The sequence below is a fragment of the Mobula birostris genome, chromosome 14 (assembly GCF_030028105.1).
Source record: "Mobula birostris isolate sMobBir1 chromosome 14, sMobBir1.hap1, whole genome shotgun sequence".
In the NCBI taxonomy this organism is placed as follows: domain Eukaryota; kingdom Metazoa; phylum Chordata; class Chondrichthyes; order Myliobatiformes; family Myliobatidae; genus Mobula; species Mobula birostris.
The window spans coordinates 10,086,126-10,105,509 of NC_092383.1; the positions used below are offsets into that span (position 1 = coordinate 10,086,126).

The 19,384-nt window shown below is 42.6% G+C and overlaps 1 protein-coding gene across 5 annotated transcripts in view; it reads right to left on the reverse strand.

Moving 5' to 3' along the window:
• Window positions 1–19,384, reverse strand: part of akap13 (A-kinase anchoring protein 13) — a 561,754-nt gene that overhangs the window by 219,475 nt on the left and 322,895 nt on the right. For all 5 annotated transcript variants that reach the window (XM_072278084.1, XM_072278087.1, XM_072278081.1 and 2 more), the window contains one exon: window positions 9,833–9,899. In XM_072278084.1, the coding sequence (XP_072134185.1) occupies window positions 9,833–9,899 (67 nt within the window). The remainder of the gene's footprint in view (window positions 1–9,832; window positions 9,900–19,384) is intronic.

The window sequence follows — 19,384 nt, forward strand, 5'->3', positions numbered from 1 at the left end:
TGAAACGTTTCTGCTCCTAAAGGATTAATCCATCTCAGTCATGGCCAACCAATCACCAGGAGACTGGAATCTATCAACATTAGACAACAGTGGGTAGATGAGTGAAGAATCACACATGGTTATATAAGAGAGATATTTGGGGTCCATCAGCCTTTGAACAATTAGCATTCAGGAAGGGATAGTGAAGAGCCCAAGCAGCAGTTGGCCACGACTTGCTCTGACTCTTGAAGAGGGTAGGTAACTAATGGGTGGGAGTGGGAGATAGAAGAGAAAAGGTTGAGCAAGGAAGGGAAGCAAGGAGGCAGGTTGAAGAAAACGCATCAGGGCAGGTGGACAGAGGTGGGAAGAAGGAGATCAGGGCAAGAGGCGAGATATTGGGGTGATAAGGGATGTGGACAAGATTATGCAGGTGTCCAAGCCCGCAAGCATCTGTTCACATGACAAAAAAATGTGCGTGCATGTATCAGTAAGTGTGTGCCAAGCTGGTTCATAATAGTCCCAGAACTTCACTCCATTGGACCAAAATCTCTGCCAGTTCAGTGACGTGGCAGATAGCTTGTGATACTAAACTAAATTCAGCAGAACTCATGTACAGACATCTTCCACTGCTTGGAATGGGAGGCAAATCATACTTGATTTCAAGAGTCAGCCTAATGAAATGTTAAACTTCATGACACCCTACCATGAGCAGATGAGGGGCACCTGCTTCATGTGTTACATTCAATGCAAAACAAACTAATTTTTGTCAGGAAGGTAAGAGGTCCCAAATAAGCCTCAGTATTTTTAAATGCTGAGGTAGTAGAAAGGATCTCCAGTTTGAAGTTTATGGGGATGAACATCATTGAAGAACTCTATTGATCCGTCAGCACACTCTCAACAGTAACAGCTTCTGTACAACCTGAGGAGCTGATCTGCCTCAAATATTGCCGGCCAACTTTTATCCATGTGCAACACAGAGCATAGGGAATGACAGTGTGGTAATCTAGTTGCAGCAAGACAGATCACAAAGCTCTCCAATGGGTGATTAGGACAGCTCAGCACATCATTATGACTCAACTACCGGACATGGAGACAATCTACAATTCTTAATGCCTACGGCATGCTCGTAACATTATTAAAGACCCATCCCAGACACTGTTTGTTCAATCTCCTGACATCTGGTCATTGCCAATGGCCTTTGAGTGTTGTGGACTATTGAAGTCACTTGTTGCATGTAAATGTGGGATTTTTTAAAAAATGCATGCATTATAAATATCTGTTTTGCACCGACTGGAGTAGCACTGTAACCTCGTTGTCTTGACCAATGACAATAAAGATCTATTCTATCACGTGGAAGAGGGGATGATGCTCATTGAGCTGTATAAACATTATGTGATGGGCAGAGGTAAAGGATCCCACTTAAGAGATACGGCAGTGCCTCTATTTCCTAAAGAGCTTGTCAAAAATTCATCATGACATTTAAAACTTTAAGCCGGCTGTTGTGAAGTGGCATCCACACCAGACTTTCGAGGGGATTGGTCCTGGGTTCAAATCCGGCTGGATCTTTGCATGCTTTCCATCTGTGTTGGGTTGAACATCAAGCTAGCAACTTGGCCTCGTAAAAAACAGACAAATGCTAAAGAAACAGCAAGACCGACATCCGATGCACCATAAGACATGGAGAGGAATAACAACAACAATCTAAAACTTTAACAACTTTCTATAGATGTGTGGTGGAGAGCATATTGATTGGCTGCAACACAGCTGGTGATGGAAACACCAATGCCCTTGAACAGAAATCCTACAAAAATAGTGGATAAGGCCCAGTGCATCACTGTTAAAGCCCTCCCCACCTTTGAACACATCTATATGGAATGTTGTTGCAAGAAAGCAGCTTCCACCTCTCTTCTTGCTGCTGCCATCAGGAAAGTGGTATAAGAACCTCAGGACTCACACCACCAGGTTCAGGAACAGTTATTACCCTTCAACCATCAGACTCTCGAACCAACGGGGATAACTTCACTTGCCCCATCATTGAAATGTTCCCACAACCTATAGACACACTTTCAAGTTTTCAATATTTATTGCTTATTTATATATTATTATTATTATTTCTTTCTTTTTGTATTTGAACAGTTTGTTCTTTCTTGCACATTGATTGAACGCCCAAGTTGATGCGGTCTTTCATTGATTCTATTATGGTTATTAGATTTATTGAGTATGCCTGCAAGAAAATGAATCTCAGGGTTGTATATGGTAATATACAATAATACAATATGGCAATATATGTACTTTGAACATAAACTTACATTGAACTTCTAACAAATGGATCAGGCCAATGCTTACACAGTCCTGCAGCATTCAGCTTTAATTTGGTGTTGACCATATCTGAAAATGGAGCAGAATCAGGCCGTTCGGCCCATCAAGTCTGCTACATCGTTCCATCATAGCAGATTTATTTGCCCATTTGCCTGCCTTCACCTTGTAACAATTGAAGCCTTTACTAATCAAGAACATATCAACCTCCGCTTTCAATATACCCAATGACACTCACAACAAGCTGGAGGAAATCAGCAGGTCAGGCAGCGTCCATGGAAACGATCAGTCAATGTTTCGGGCCAGAACCCTTCGTCAGGACTGTAGAGGGAAGGGGCAGAGGCCCTATAAAGAAGGTGAGGGGAGGGTGGGAAGAAGAAGGCTGGAAGGTTCCAGGTGAAAAACCAGTAAGGGGAAAGATAAAGGGGTGGGGGAGGGGAAGCAGGGAGGGGATAGGCAGGAAAGGTGAAGAAGGAATAGGGAAAAGCACAATGGGTAGTAGAAGGAGGTGGAACCATGAGGGAGGTAGTAGACAGATGGGGGAAGGGGCAGAGTGAAACTGGGATAGGGGAAGGGAAGGGAAGGGAATTACTTTAAGTTGGAATATGTTGGTATTCAGGTTGAAATTACTGGAATATACCCAGCGACTCAGCCATTGTAACTGTCTGTGGCAATAAATCCCACAGATTCACCACCATACAGCTAAAGAAATTCCTCCTCATCTCCATTCTAATGGGACATCCCTGTATTCTGAGGACACGTCCTTTGATCCCAGACACTCCAAAAATTGGAAACATCCTCTCCCAGCCCACTCTACTCAATAGGTGAGTACAACTAACAAACCAACACAGGCTGGATGAATAACCGACCAACGCACAAGACGGCTCTTGAGATATCACCATCCCCAATGATGGAGTGCCCAAAAGACATGACTGAAATGATTACCATCATCTTTAGCAGTGTCCTTAGTGGATGACCCACGATGGCCGCATCTTGAAATCCCCACACACGGAAGCTAGTCTCCAACCAAATCAACTCAGCCCAGGTGATATCAAGAATTAACCAAGTACAGTGAAGGCTGAGGACATCCTGACTCTGGTATTGAAGATGCACTCCAGAACTGGTAGGTTCAGTTTCAAGGTGGCATGGTAGCATAACGCTATTACAGTATCAGGAACCTGGGTTCACTTCCACCACTGTCTATATGTTCTCCCTGTGACTTCATGGGTTTCCTTTGGGTGCTTTAGCTTCCTTCCACATTCCAAAGACATATTGCTTAGCAGGTAAATTGGTCACATGGTTTAATTAGGCTCACTGGAAAAGCCTATTGCTAAGCTATACCTCTGAATAAATAGAAATACAAGATACAAGACTTGTAGCTACCTGACAATTTGGGCAAATATCCTGGTACGTCGTCTTCACAAAACAAAAAGAGAAATCCTATCCAGCTAATTGCCTCCAAGAATCTTTCAGCAAAGTAATGAAAGGTATCATTACATTGCTATCAAATATCAGCTACTCCTCAATAAGCTGCTCACCAATTCTCAAGGATTAGCTTTATTTGTCACACGTACAAAGAAGCGTACAGCGAAATGCATCATTCACATCAGGTCAATTCAGTGAAGATTGTGCTGAGCAGCCTTGCAAGTGCCGCCATGCTTCTGCTGTCAACATAGCACGCCCACAACTCACTAACCCTAACCCATAGGTCTTTGGAATGTGGGAAGAAACTGGAGCCTCTGGAGGAAACTCATGTGAGTCAGGGGGAGAATGTACAAACTCCTTACAGACAGCGGTGGGAATCAAACCCTGATTGTTGGCACTGTAAAGCATTACACCAGGAACACCCATCCTAGTATAGCCCTGACACCGACGTGCAATGGGGTTCCATCTCTGATGTCAAGGGAAAACTTATTCCTATCTGGAGTCACACTTTAAAGTCATAGAGTCAAAGAGCACTACAGCACAGAAACTATCCTTTTGGCCTACTATCCAGTCAATGGCCAATTATTATTTGGCCTACTTACATCAATCTGCACTTGGACCATAGAACTCCCATCCAAGTATCTATCCAAACCACATCTTAAATGTTGAAGTCAAACCCACATCTGCCACTTCCTCTGGCACCTCTCACCATCCTCAGAGTGAGGACTTCTCCCTCATCCTCCTCTTCAACATTTCACCTTTCACTCCTAACCTGTGACCTCCAGTTCTAATCTCACCCAACCTCAGTGGAAGAAGCCTGCTTGCCGATAGCCTATCTATATTCCTCATAGATTTGTACACCTCTATCAAATCACCTCTTATTCACACCTTGCACAAAAAGATCGTTCCGGATATGAACAGAAGCCGATCAACTTCATCCCAGAAATTTCTCTACCATGAGCTGTGATCTACAACTTACAGCTTCTCCATCAATGGTTTTCTAACTTCATTGGGTCTAGAGTGATAGGTAATGATTGATTCTGACGCGTCCAACTCCACAGACTGTAACTCCTCAGATTATAAAACAATCTATCTACAACTTACACAGTGCCACTTGATTAGGTGCCACTGTGTGTACGTTCATGTTCTCCTCCAGCTTCATTTCAAAGTCCAACATGTTGATCTCTTCTGCACACTATTGTCGTAACACGTTGTTATTTGAATTACTGTCACCTTCCTGTCGGCTTGAACCAGTCTGGCCATTCTCTCCTTAACAAGGCACTTTCACCCACGGTACTGCCACTCACTAGATATTTTAAAATTTTTTTGCACCATTCTCTGTAAACTCTAGAGATTGCTGGGCATGAAAATCCCAGGAGATCAGCAGTTTCTGAGATAGTCAAACCACAAAGATCTGGCACCAACAATCATTCCACAGTCAAAGTCACTTAGATCACATCTCATCCCCATTTTGATGCTTGGTGTGAACAACAACTGAACCTCTTGACTATGTCTTCGTGCTTCAATGCATTGAGTTGCTGCCACAGGATGAGCTGATTGGATATTTGCATTAACAAGCAGGTGTACAGGTATACCTAATAAAGTGGCCTCTGAGTGTATGTAGTCTGTAGCAAGACCTGGACCCTGGACATCTCTCAGTGACAAGCAATATCTGTGCCAGACAAGAGTCCACCCACTTCTCTTGACGTTTAGTGTAATTAACATCACTAGATCCTTTGTCATCGACACGATGGTGCAGAAGCAAGATACACCAATAACCAGAAACATAATTAGACCAGTCTGAAGTTCTAAGTTCAGAAGTTCAAAGCATATGGGCAAATTTGTACCATACAGAACCTTTACCTTCAAAACAAAGAAACACAATAGGATCCATGAAAAACCCTGCACAACAAAGACCGCCAAACACCCCAATGTCTGAACAAGGAGCACAACATAGTACATATAACTAACACACAACTCAAAGTAGTATTACCATAAATAAATTAACAAATAATAAAATATTGTAGAGGATTGACATTTAGCATGAAGTGCATTTACCACACAAGTTAAAAAGTAAACAGTATAATTCTACTGGTGCTTCATACGTGATGAGACCTGGGTGGTGACAGGGTGTGCAGTAGCCTCACGGCCTGGAGGAAGAAGCTGTTTCCCATCCTAACAGTCCTTATCCAAATGCTATGGTACCTCCAGCCTAATGGTAGGGGGTCAAAGACATTGTGGGATGGATGGGAAGAATCCGTGACAATGCTAAGGACCCTGGGTATGCATTGCTCCTGATAAATATCTCGGATGGGTGGAAGTGAGGCCCTGATGATCCTCTCAGCAGTCGTCACAATCCTTTGTAGGTCTTGCAGCCAGATGCTTTGCAATACCCAAAGCAGATAGTGATGCAGTTGGTCAGGACACTCTCAGCGGTACTCCTGGAAAAACTGGTTAAGATGGGGGGAGGTAAGAGCCTCACTCACCTCAATCTCCTCAGGAAGTGGAGATGCTGCCGTGCTTTCTTGACTAAATAGGTGGTGTTGAGGGATCAGGTGAGATCATCCATTTAAGTGCACACCCAGAAAATAGGTGCTTCTAACTCTCTTCACGGAGTAGCTAATTATGCCCAGTGAGGTGTGGTTAGCCTGGACTTTTGATGTACACAGGATAAATAAATCTGAATCTGAATCTACTGCTGCATTAAAATCGTTCAATCATCATTGCAGAACAGTGGTGATGCAAGGACAATGGAAGGAATACATGAAGCGTTACAAGGGAAACTTCAAAATGTCACATTGAATAGATACACAATTCATGAATCTGGCTACATTTTATCCATGACTGAGTTATCTGATAAGCTGCAGTTATGAGTCTGTGATAAGTATCTCACTGCTAGCGTGGCCTTGTTGTAATCATTCCCAGTTGTGCAGTCAGACTGTGCTCCCCGGCTCTGCCCTACAGAAGAGCTATTGTCACTTGAGCAAGTCCTGATTCTTTAATTGCTATCATGCGCCAAAATTCTTCGCATTCAGCGCTGCCTAACAGGAGCCACTGTAGTCAAAACATTTAAAACTTAGTTAAGTGTAGGGGTGAATTAATATAACCGCCCATTGTGCCCAACGCCATTCAAATTTGAGTGCATTTGAGCAAGAGTCAACCTGAAATAATTAATTTTTATATTAAAGGTTGGTGTATAGTATCATCAATTGGGTGTAGATTGAGAGAGTGGGGTTTGGGAAGGCATTTGAATCGTGAAGCCATGGTAAGATATAGAGGGGAATTTATAGTTTATTTTATTTTATTTAAGAGACACCGTGGAATAGGCCCTTTCAGTCCTTTGAGCTGCATTGCCCAACAACCTCCGACAGCCCTGATTTAACCCTTACCTAGTTACAGGACAACTCATAATGACTAATTAACCTACCCGGTATATTTCTGGACTGTGGGAGGAAATTGTATGACCCGGAGGAACTCGCACGTTCCACGGGGTGGACATATAGAGACTTCTTACAGAGGATACTGGGATTCAACTATGAACTCTGACACTCTGAGCTGTAATCGTATTACATCAACCACTAAGCTATTGTGGCGCCCAGTGGGAAAAATGTGGCATAACTTGTATTTGATTCTGACACTAGTACCCAAACAGGAGTGCAGGAAACTTTTGAAAAACAAAATAGATCTACAATCATACTGTTTAAAACTTTCAAAAACTTTATAGACATCTTTGTTCCATGACTTAAATTGGAAAGAAAACTGTAATCACATCAAATTTGACACAGAGCATAACAATTGGACCATGTTCAAACTACTGCAGGCTTAGAAATTCTTTAGTAACTATTCATGAGATCATATCCACAGCGAGACAGATAGCCCCAAAGGATAGGGTGGCAAATGGTCTGCATGAACACAATCTTTACAATAGAGAAATGGTTCCAATCCCCGGCCAGATTAAATGGGCATCACAACAAACACAGCAGAAATTAGATAAGAGTTATTTTAACATCAGGCTTCTTGGGCAGCAGTTACGTCCCATGAAAATTGCTGAATAACTTGCCAACGTTCACAGAAATATAAATAGAAAATAGAAAAACTTGCAAAGTGGCAACTGCTTAAGGCACATTGTTGAAGATTCAACAATAGATGTGGGAAAAATGCTTCCTTTATAAGCTTTAAAAGAAATAAGTGCTTTCCCAGCAGTATTAACTTAGCTGAAAATGACTACCACTTCAAAGGTATTATTTACTATCAGAAACTCATCTGTTTCCATGAATCAGTTTGAAATACTACAGTCGCACCTCCAAGTTTGAGTTTGAACTGCAACACTTAGTGGAGAGATGAGACTGGAAAAAGAGCAGGGGTTTGGGAAAGATGGAAAAATATCTGTGTTTTGTCTCTGAACCTGCATCACTTTAAGCAGTTCTTGGTTTTGCCAGATTCCTATTTGGGAAAGTTTATGGGCTACATTTAATCTTTTTTTTCCATTGGCTGTAAAATATTTCTAGGGAGTCAAGAAAGAATCTTTATGAACACTTCCTCTTTTATCATTGGTCCATGTTATCTTTTAACACCAGTCAGAATGAAATAGTCATTGTCACAGCATGGCTAGTGTTGCAGGTGCAGCAACTCAGTTTCTTTTTGAGCTTGTGGCTTAAGATTAGCACTGGATGCACTTGGATTAAATAAAGATGTTCTCAACATGAAATCTTCATAATATTAAATACTTAATGAACACAGGCTTGAGGGACTGGACATCATTTTCTATCTGGGCACAGTGAAGCTGTCTGGACTCAATCAAGAATTCTCCAACCTCAGGCATCATGATTTCTCTGTCTACTGTGCAAAAGGCTTATATATATATATACATACCTAACATATATATATATATATATATATATATATATATAGAGCTAGAGCGTCCAGCACTTTTGCAGAGTACTGCATTTGTTAACATGGAGTGAGAGCAAGTTTATAAATCTCGTGGGAGTAAAGGATGTTTGGAATGGCGAGGGTGTAGACACACCCAACCCTGAGACACCAGGCAAGGTTATTTGATTCCAACCAATTGGTTTATTGATCATAACAGAATGCCCCTCTGGTGCTTCCTGCTCCCTCCCTTCTGCCTTCCCTTTTTCCCAACCATGATTCCCCTCTCCCTGTCCCCTTCCCACTCTCAGTCCACAATAGAGATCCATATCAGAATGAGGTTTATCATCACTCACATCTGTCATGAAATGTGTTTTTGTTTTGGTGGCAGCGGTACAGTGTAATACATAAAATTATCACTGTACTGTGCAAATGTCCCTGAGACTTTTACACAGGACTGATTGAGGTGAGTTGGTACATTACGAAACTCTAACACATTTCTACAGGTGTACCATGAAGAGCATTCTAACTAGCTGCATCACCATCTGGTACGGAGGGCCATTGTACAGTTGCGGAAAAAGCGGCAGAGCATTGTAAACTCAAGCCAGCTCCATCACGGGCACTGTACTTCCCACCAGCAAGGACATCTTCAAAAGGCAATGCCTCAAAAAATTTCATCCATCATGAAGTACCCTCATTGCCCAGAAAAAATGCTTTCTTCTCATTACTACCTTCAAGGAGAAGGTGCAGGAGACTGAAGACACATGCTCAAAGTTTTAGGAACAGCTTCTTCCCCTCTGGCATCAGATTTCTGAATGGTCCATGAATATTTTGCTCTCGTTTTGCACTATCTATTTGTATATTTTCTTATTGTAAGTTACAGTAATGCTTATGTATCGCTACCACAAATCAAATTTCATGACATATGTCAGTAACAATAAATCTGTTTTTGATTCTGAAATATTAACTCAATTCCTCTTCCCAAAAATGCAGTCTGACTGCCTGAGTTTTTCCAGCATCTTGTGTTTTTAATTTTACATTTCCAACAACTGTAGTTTTTCTTCAAATTTTTAATTATCTTTCTCATTTCAATTTATCTCTGGACCACAGGATGATGGACAATTAATAGTTGCAGTCGTTCATGAAACTTGATCACCGGCAAAGCAGATTCAGAATTCATCACCATCCTGTTCTTGCTGCAGTCCAGCTTTGTGAAAGGTGTGAAAGGTGAATAACTACTTACCAGCTGTTTCAGGACTCTCCTTTGTTTGAACCAAACTGGGACTGGGGCACCAGCTCTCTCGGTTAATCTGAAATGTAAAATCAGAGTGTTAGACCAAAAACCAGAATCTGCATTCTCTGTTTTCTATTTTGGGCTGTGGAAGCCACTGGCAAGGTGGACACTTATTGCCTTGCCCTGGCACCACCGTAGTGTAGCAGTTAGTGTAACACTTTTACAGCTCATGGCATTCTCCAGGTTGGATTTCAGTTCTGGTTTTTAAGAAACAATATCTAGTGAGCATTGAGTTGATAAGCCTCTTAACCATGGGTCAGAGAATGCAGCCCAGTCCATCACCAGGCAAAACCCTCCCCATCATTGAGCACAGCTACAAAGAGTGCTGTCACAAGAAAGCAGCATCTATCATCGAGGACCCCCACCATCCAGGCCATGCTCTCTTCTCACTGCTACCATCGGGCCGGAGGTACAGGAGACTTGGGTCCCACACCACCAGGTTCAGGAACAGTTATTAGTCTACAACCATCAGGCTCCTGAACCAGTGTGGATAACTTCACTCAGCTCAACACAGAACTGATTGAACAACCTATAGATTCACTTTCAATGACACTACGACTCAGGTTCTCAGTTTTTATTTATTTATTTACTTATCGGTCTATTTATCTACTTATTAGTATTTGCACAGCCTGTCTTCACTTGCATGTTAATTTTGTGCAGTCTTCACGCATAGTTTTGCATATATTCTGTTGTCTTTCTTTATTTTCCTGTAAATGACTGCAAGAAAACAAATCTCAAGGTAGTATGACACATATATACTTCAATAATACATTTACTTGGAAACATTGATTCAGGAAGATGAAAGGCAAGTCCTAATTGAGGTGGATGTTGACAAAGACCCCCGTGTATTACTGAGGGAGGGCTTAACTGTTGGAGATGACACAAAATATAAAAATTAAGGCAACCCCTACTTTTTAATGTCAATGCAATTTTCTTGCAGGCATTTTCAGGAAAATAAAGAAATATAATGGAATTCATGAAAAACTACACTCAACTATCAGGATCTTGAACCTAACGGGATAACTTCACTTAACTTCACTTCACTCAACTGTTCCCACAACCAATAGACTCATTTTCAAGGTCTCATGGTTTTGATACTTAATGCTTATTTATTTATTATTATTATTTGTTTTTTTATTTTTGTGTTTGCACACTATGTTGTCTTTTGCACATTGGTTGTCCAAATTGCTATGTACGTTTTTGTCAATAATTATATGTTTCATTGTACAAACATTTGTAGTTACTGTTAAAAGCAAGATAGGGAAATCTTGCAAGAAAATGAAGCTCAGGACTGTATATGGTGATTTATATCTATTTTGTTTATAAATTTATTTTGAGCTGTGCAAAAAAAATCATGCAAATAAAAATCAGCAGTAGAAATACAGCAGCATAAAAGACTGAATAATAGCGTGGTTGTGGGAAATTCAGAAAGATTTATGAAAGACACTTTTAACCAAATGGACACAGATGTTTTGGGCGTGGCTCTGCATCAGAAATCCAATAAATCACAAAGTTTATTTTTAAACCCAGATTTCGATTCAGGAGTTTTTATTTTCTCCTCTTACATTTAAAATTTCTTTGAAATTTTGGGGAGAATGTGAAAAACAACTACCGACAATGAGCACACACATCCTTTCAGCAGACCGTGAAGCTGGATCTGAACCCAGATTTCCAGACTTCAGCTGAAAGGGTTCAAGTCCCCAAGGTCCACCCACAACAGCTCCCAGCAGCTGCGTCAGCCTGGGCTATCTCCAACTTGAGAGGAACGCAGGCTCACAATATTCGCTGCATTGCTCTGGGTGAAGCAGTGAGGATACAGGAAAATGTCGATCAGGATCCCAGAATGCTGGCCTACAACACAAAGTGCATTGCTTTGTACACCCAAAGCTGCACCTATCTTGCAGAGTTAACAGCCACCCCAGTCTAAATGGCTGTGAGTTTTGAGCACATTGGAAGACGTAAGGTGACAATTGCTCATCTGCTGGTACTTGGTCTCTGAATTCTCGCCAAATAAGAATAAAGTCTCACTCAATCACCACCCTGTTCTCAGTCACAGAGCTGTGCAGAAGGGGAGACAGGCCCTTCGGCCCATCAAATCCATGCTGACATTCTACTGAAACCCCATTTTCCAGCATTAGGTCCATATCCCTCTAGGCCTTGCCTATTCAAGAGCTTTTCTAAATTCCTCTTAAATTTGGTGACTGTATCTGTCTCTACCACCACCTCTGGTAGTGAGTTCCAGATTTCAATCATGTTCTGTGCAAAAGAAATCTCATTCCTCTTTAGATCTCCCCATAAACCTAGGCACTCGTTTTAATACCACTAACCATGGGAACACAATTCTGACTGTCTACCCCATCAATGCTCCCTCATAAGGTTTATACAAGTCTCTCAGATCTGTCAGCCTTCCATGTAACAGGGAAAAATGATAAAAAGATAAAGTTTAGCCTTATTTTCACATATACGTTGAAGTAACAAAACATTCAGTGAATCAAACCAGCGAGGATTGCGCTAATCAACCTGCAAGTGTCGCTACATTTCCAGTACCAACACTGAAGCCATAGTCATAGTCATACTTTACTGATCCCGGGGGAAATTGGTTTTCGTTACAGTTGCACCATAAGTAATTAAATAGTAATAAAACCTTAAATAATTAAATAGTAGTATGTAAATTATGCCAGGAAATAAGTCCAGGACCAGCCTATTGCCTCAGGGTGTCTGACCCTCCAAGGGAGGAGTTGTAAAGTTTGACGGCCACAGGCAGGAATGACTTCCTATGACGCTCTGTGTTGCATCTCGGTGGAATGAGTCTCTGGCTGAATGTACTCCTGTGCCCAACCAGTACATTATGTAGTGGATGGGAGACATTGTCCAAGATGGCATGCAACTTGGACAGCAACCTCTTTTCAGACACCACCGTCAGAGAGTCCAGTTCCAGCCCCACAACATCACTGGCCTTACGAATGAGTTTGTTGATTCTGTTGGTGTCTGCTACCCTCAGCCTGCTGCCCCAGCACACAATAGCAAACATGATCGCACTGGCCACCACAGACTCGTAGAACATCCTCAGCATCGTCCGACAGATGTTAAAGGACCTCAGTCTCCTCAGGAAATAGAGACTGCTCTGACCCTTGTAGACAGCCTCAGTGTTCTTTGACCAGTCCAGTTTATTGTCAATTCGTATCCCCAGGTATTTGTAATCCTCCACCATGTCCACACTGACCCCCTTGATGGAAATAGGGGTCACCGGTACCTTAGCTCTCCTCAGGTCTACCATCAGCTCCTTAGTCTTTTTCACATTAAGCTGCAGATAATTCTGCTCACACCATGTGACAATGTTTCCTACCGTAGCCCTGTACTCAGCCTCATCTCCCTTGCTGATGCATCCAACTATGGAGCCCATAACTCACTAACCCTTCGGAATGTAGGAGGAAACCCACACGGTCAGGTGGAGAATGTGCGAACGCTTTCCAGGCAGTGGTGGGAATTGAACTCCAATCAGTGATCACTGGTGCTGAAGTAGCAAGTTCAGCCTATCTAATCACTAAGGTCTTCCAATCGATTCAACATCCTGGTGAACCTACAGTGCCATCGCATCCTTCGTATATTCCTACACAGAACTGAGATTCTCAATTTCTTCCTGTAGTTGTTTGGACTTAGACCAGTGAGTCCAATCTTAACAAGCCCCATGTGGAAAACATGCACTCTTGCCCCATAATAGCTTGGTGACATTATGAACCGCTCTCTGGCCAAACTGTTAATCTGAGGGTCACTGGCAGACCTACAGCCATGCTAGTTGGTGTGCCAAATCTATTCTTATTTATTTGTTCTATTGTTACTTGTTTTATTCAATGATTTCAATATAATCGAAACCCACACCTCTCCTGTTACTTCTGGCACTGCACCACCTCTCAAAGTTCAAAACGTTCAAAGCTCAAAGTAAATTTATTATTGAAGTACATATATGTCACCATATTCATTTCCTTGCAGGCATACTCAATAAATCCATAACGGAATCATAACTATAATGGAATCCATGAAAAATCACAACAGCTGTGTTCAACCAGTATTCAAAAGATAACAAACTGCAGATACAAAGATATATAATAATAATAATAATAAATAAATAAGTAAAGATATCAAGAACATGAGATGAAGAGTCTTTGAAAGTGAGTCCATTGGTTGTGGGAACAGTTTAGTGATGGGCAAGTGAAGTTGAGTGGAGTTATCCCCTCTAGTTCAAGAGCCTGATGGTAGAGGGGTAAGTAACTTCCTGAACCTGGTGGTGTGAGTCCTGAGGCTCCTGTACCTTCTTCCTGATGGCAGCAGTGGGAACGAAGCAATACCTGGGCGGTGGGGAGTCCCTGATGATGGATACTGCTTTCCAGCGACAGCGCCCTGTGCAGCTATGCTCCATGATGTGGAGGGCATAGCACATGATGAAAAAAATAAGGACACAACGTCAATTTCCTTTTCCTGCAGATTATAAAGAAGTGTCAAACCGGGCCCAGTTTGGAGCATCCTCGTCTTTGGTCAGAGGTTATGGGTTCCGGGTCTTCTGCAGAGAGCTCAGCATGCAATTCCAGGGTGTAGGAAGTGCAAGAAGAAGTTGTTCCTAAGTGGATAATTTTGACAGGAGGTCTCCACTGTGTCCTGGATAATATCCATCACTCACTGAACAGTACTAAAACAAGCTCTGATCATTTTCATGACATGGTTTGTGGAAGGTTGCGTGTTTACTCTGCTATGCTGCTACGTTACAACAATGACCTCACTCCTAAAGTCCATTGGCTGTGGAGTGCTCTGAGTCAGAAGTATAAAAGGAAATGTGAGCACTAAACTGTAGGACATGAAACAACTTGCATTTTCACAACATCTTTAACTTGGTACAGTCCAGTGTTAAAGTCTTCAACACATATATAGCCAGGGAGCCTAAGACATTTAGCCTAAGACGCTTGTATGCTACTGTGATTCGAGATGGCGTCGGTATCTGGCGACTCTGCGCATGCTCTCCTGAGCAAACTGCCCTCTACATTTGCACAGTACTGTATTTGTCAACGTGGAGCGGGCAGTGACTTTGCAGATCTGGTGGGAGCAAAGGATGTTGGGAATGGTGAGGGTGAAGCACCGTGGGAGGGGTTTGAGACAGGTGGCAGAGAAGTGCCAGGGCGGGGAGTGGTGTAGGTCCAGACACACCCAGCCCTGAGATACCAGGCGAGGTTCATTAGATTCCAAATAATTGGTTTATTGATCATTACAGAATGTCTCTCTGGTGCTTCCCGCTCCCTGCCCTCTCCCTTCCCCTTTTCCCAACCATGAATCCCCTCTCCCCCTTCCCCACTCTCAGGCCACAATAGAAACTCATATCAGAATCAGGTTTATCATCACTCACATATATCATGAAATTTGTCTTTTTTGTGGCAGTACAGTGCAATACATAAAATTACTACAGTACTGTGTAAAAGTCTAAGGAACCCTAGCTATATATATGTGCCTAAGACTTTAGCACAGTACTGCAAACATTGCAAGCTGTTTCACAAAAGTGTTATAAAATAAACATTGGCATGGAACCACAGAAGACATTAGATTTGTTATCCATTGTGTTGGTCAAAGAGATGAGTTTTGTGGGACTTCAAGATTTTAGTTGAGAGGAAAATCCAGGCACCAGAAGAGACTCAGAAGCATTTCAAGTTGAGGAGACCGCACTCAGAGTTATAGTGATTCTACACAGGAACAGGGACTTCAGCCCAATTCATCAAGTAGAACCAGCTGTCCTTCCTGACCTAGTCTCATTTGGCCCTCTAAACAAGGGGTCCCCAACTTTTTTAATGCGATGGAGCCTTAGAATTAGCCGAGGGGTCTGTGGACGACAGGTTAGGAACTCCTGCTCTAAACCTTCCTGGATTTAAATCTGTCCAAGTGCTTTTAAAGATTGTAATCATACCCACTTTCTCTGACCGCTGATTTAAAATACTAACCAACTTCTGTGTGAAAAATTTTCCTCTCAGGGCCTCATTCACCATTAACCCAGTCCACTATGCTGGGAAAAAAGGACGGTGAAAATCCATCTTTACCTACGCCCCCGTTGATTTTGTAAACCTTCATAAGATCACCCTTCAGCCTTCTTTAATCCAGGGAAAACATAGAAACATAGAAAATAGGTGCAGGAGTAGGCCATTCGGCCCTTTGAGCCTGCACCGCCATTTATTATGATCATGGCTGATCATCCAACTCAGAACCCCGCCCCAGCCTTCCCTCCATACCCGCTGACCCCCGTAGCCACAAGGGCCATATCTAACTCCCTCTTAAATATAACCAATGAACTGGCCTCAACTGTTTCCTGTGGCAGAGAATTCCACAGATTCACTACTCTCTGTGTGAAGAAGTTTTTCCTAATCTCAGTCCTAAAAGGCTTCCCCTCTATCCTCAAACTGTGGCCCCTCGTTCTGGACTTCCCCAACATCGGGAACAATCTTCCTGCATCTAGCCTGTCCAATCCCTTTAGGATCTTATACGTTTCAATCAGATCCCCCCTCAATCTTCTAAATTCCAACGAGTACAAGCCCAGTTCAGCCAGTCTTTCTTCATATGAAAGTCCTGCCATCCCAGGAATCAATCTGGTGAACCTTCTTTGTACTCCCTCTATGGGAAGGATGTCTTCCCTCAGATTAGGGGACCAAAACTGCACACAATACTCCAGGTGTGGTCTCACCAAGGCCTTGTACAACTGCAGTAGTACCTCCCTGCTCCTGTACTCGAATCCTCTCGCTATAAATGCCAGCATACCATTGGCCTTTTTCACCGCCTGCTGTACCTGCATGCCCACTTTCAATGACTGGTGTATAATGACACCCAGGTCTCGTTGCACCTCCCCTTTTCCTAATCGGCCACCATTCAGATAATAATCTGTTTTCCTATTTTTGCCACCAAAGTGGATAACTTCACATTTATCCTCATTAAATTGCATCTGCCATGAATTTGCCCACTCACCCAACCTATCCACGTCACCCTGCATCCTCTTAGCATCCTCCTCACAGCTAACACTGCCGCCCAGCTTCGTGTCATCCGCAAACTTGGAGATGCTGCATTTAATTCCCTCATCCAAGTCATTAATATATATTGTAAACAACTGGGGTCCCAGCACTGAGCCTTGCGGTACCCCACTAGTCACTGCCTGCCATTCTGAAAAGGTCCTGTTTATTCCCACTCTTTGCCTCCTGTCTGCTAACCAATTCTCCACCCACACCAATACCTTACCCCCAATACCGTGTGCTTTAAGTTTGCACACTAATCTCCTGTGTGGAACCTTGTCAAAAGCCTTTTGAAAATCCAAATATACCACATCCACTGGTTCTCCCCTATCCACTCTACTAGTTACATCCTCAAAAAATTCTATGAGATTCGTCAGACATGATTTTCCTTTCACAAATCCATGCTGACTTTGTCCGATCATTTCACTGCTTTCCAAATGTGCTGTTATCACATCTTTGATAACTGACTCCAGCAGTTTCCCCACCACCGACGTTAGGCTAACCGGTCTATAATTCCCCGGTTTCTCTCTCCCTCCTTTTTTAAAAAGTGGAGTTACATTAGTCACCCTCCAATCCTCAGGAACTAGTCCAGAATCTAATGAGTTTTGAAAAATTATCACTAATGTATCCACTATTTCTTGGGCTACTTCCTTAAGCACTCTAGGATGCAGACCATCTGGCCCTGGAGATTTATTTGCCTTCAATCCCTTCAATTTACCTAACACCACTTCCCTACTAACATGTATTTCGCTGAGTTCCTCCATCTCACTGGACCCTCTGTCCCCTACTATTTCTGGAAGATTATTTATGTCCTCCTTAGTGAAGACAGAACCAAAGTAATTATTCAATTGGTCTGCCATGTCCTTGCTCTATAATCAATTCACCTGTTTCTGTCTGCAGGGGACCTACATTTGTCTTTACCAGTCTTTTCCTTTTTACATATCTATAAAAGCTTTTACAGTTCGTTTTTATGTTCCCTGCCAGTTTTCTCTCATAATCTTTTTTTCCCTTCCTAATTAAGCCCTTTGTCCTCCTCTGCTGAACTCTGAATTTCTCCCAGTCCTCAGGTGAGCCACTTTCTCTGGCTAATTTGTATACTTCTTCTTTGGAATTGATACTATCCCTAATTTCTCTTGTCAGCCACGGGTGCACTACCTTCCTTGATTTATTCTTTTGCCAAACTGGGATGAACAATTGTTGTAGTTCATCCATGCAACCTTTAAATGCTTGCCATTGCATATCCACCGTCAATCCTTTAAGTGTCATTTGCCAGTCTATCTTAGCTAATTCACGTCTCATACCTTCAAAGTTACCCCTCTTTAAGTTCAGAACCTTTGTTTCTGAATTAACTATGTCACTCTCCATCTTAATGAAGAATTCCACCATATTATGGTCACTCTTACCCAAGGGGCCTCTCACGACAAGATTGCTAATTAACCCTTCCTCATTGCTCAAAACCCAGTCCAGAATAGCCTGCTCTCTAGTTGGTTCCTCGACACGTTGGTTCAAAAAACCATCCCGCATACACTCCAAGAAATCCTCTTCCTCAGCACCTTTACCAATTTGGTTCACCCAATCTACATGTAGATTGAAGTCAGCCATTATAACTGCTGTTCCTTTATTGCACACACTTCTAATTTCCTGTTTAATACCATCTCCGACCTCACTACTACTGTTAGGTGGCCTGTACACAACTCCCACCAGCGTCTTCTGCCCCTTAGTGTTATGCAGCTCTACCCATATCGATTCTACATCTTCCCGGCTTATGTCCTTCCTTTCTATTGCGTTAATCTCTTCTTTAACCAGCAACGCCACCCCACCTCCCCTCCCTTCATGTCTATTCCTCCTGAATATTGAATATCCCTGAACGTTGAGCTCCCATCCTTGGTCACCCTGGAGCCATGTCTCTGTGATCCCAACTATATCATAATCATTAATAACAATCTGCACTTTCAATTCATCTACCTTATTACGAATGCTCCTTGCATTGACACACAAAGCCTTCAGGCGCTCTTTTACAACTCTCTTAGCCCTTATACAATTATGCTGAAAAGTGGCCCTTTTTAATGCTTGCCCTGGATTTGTCGGCCTGCCACTTTTACTTTTCTCCTTAGTACTTTTTGCTTCTACCCTCACTTCACACCCCTCTGTCTCTCTGCACTGGTTCCCATCCCCCTGTTGTGAACTAACCTCCTCACACCTAGCCTCTTTAATTTGATTCCCACCCCCCAACCATTCTAGTTTAAAGTCACCTCAGTAGCCCCCGCTAATCTCCCTGCCAGGATATTGGTCCCCCTAGGATTCAAGTGTAACCCGTCCTTTTGTACAGGTCACGCCTGCGCCAAAAGAGGTCCCAATGATCCAAAAACTTGAATCCCTGCCCCCTGCTCCAATCCCTCAGCCACGCATTTATCCTCCACCACATCGCATTCCTACTCTCACTGTCGCGTGGCACAGGCAGTAATCCCGA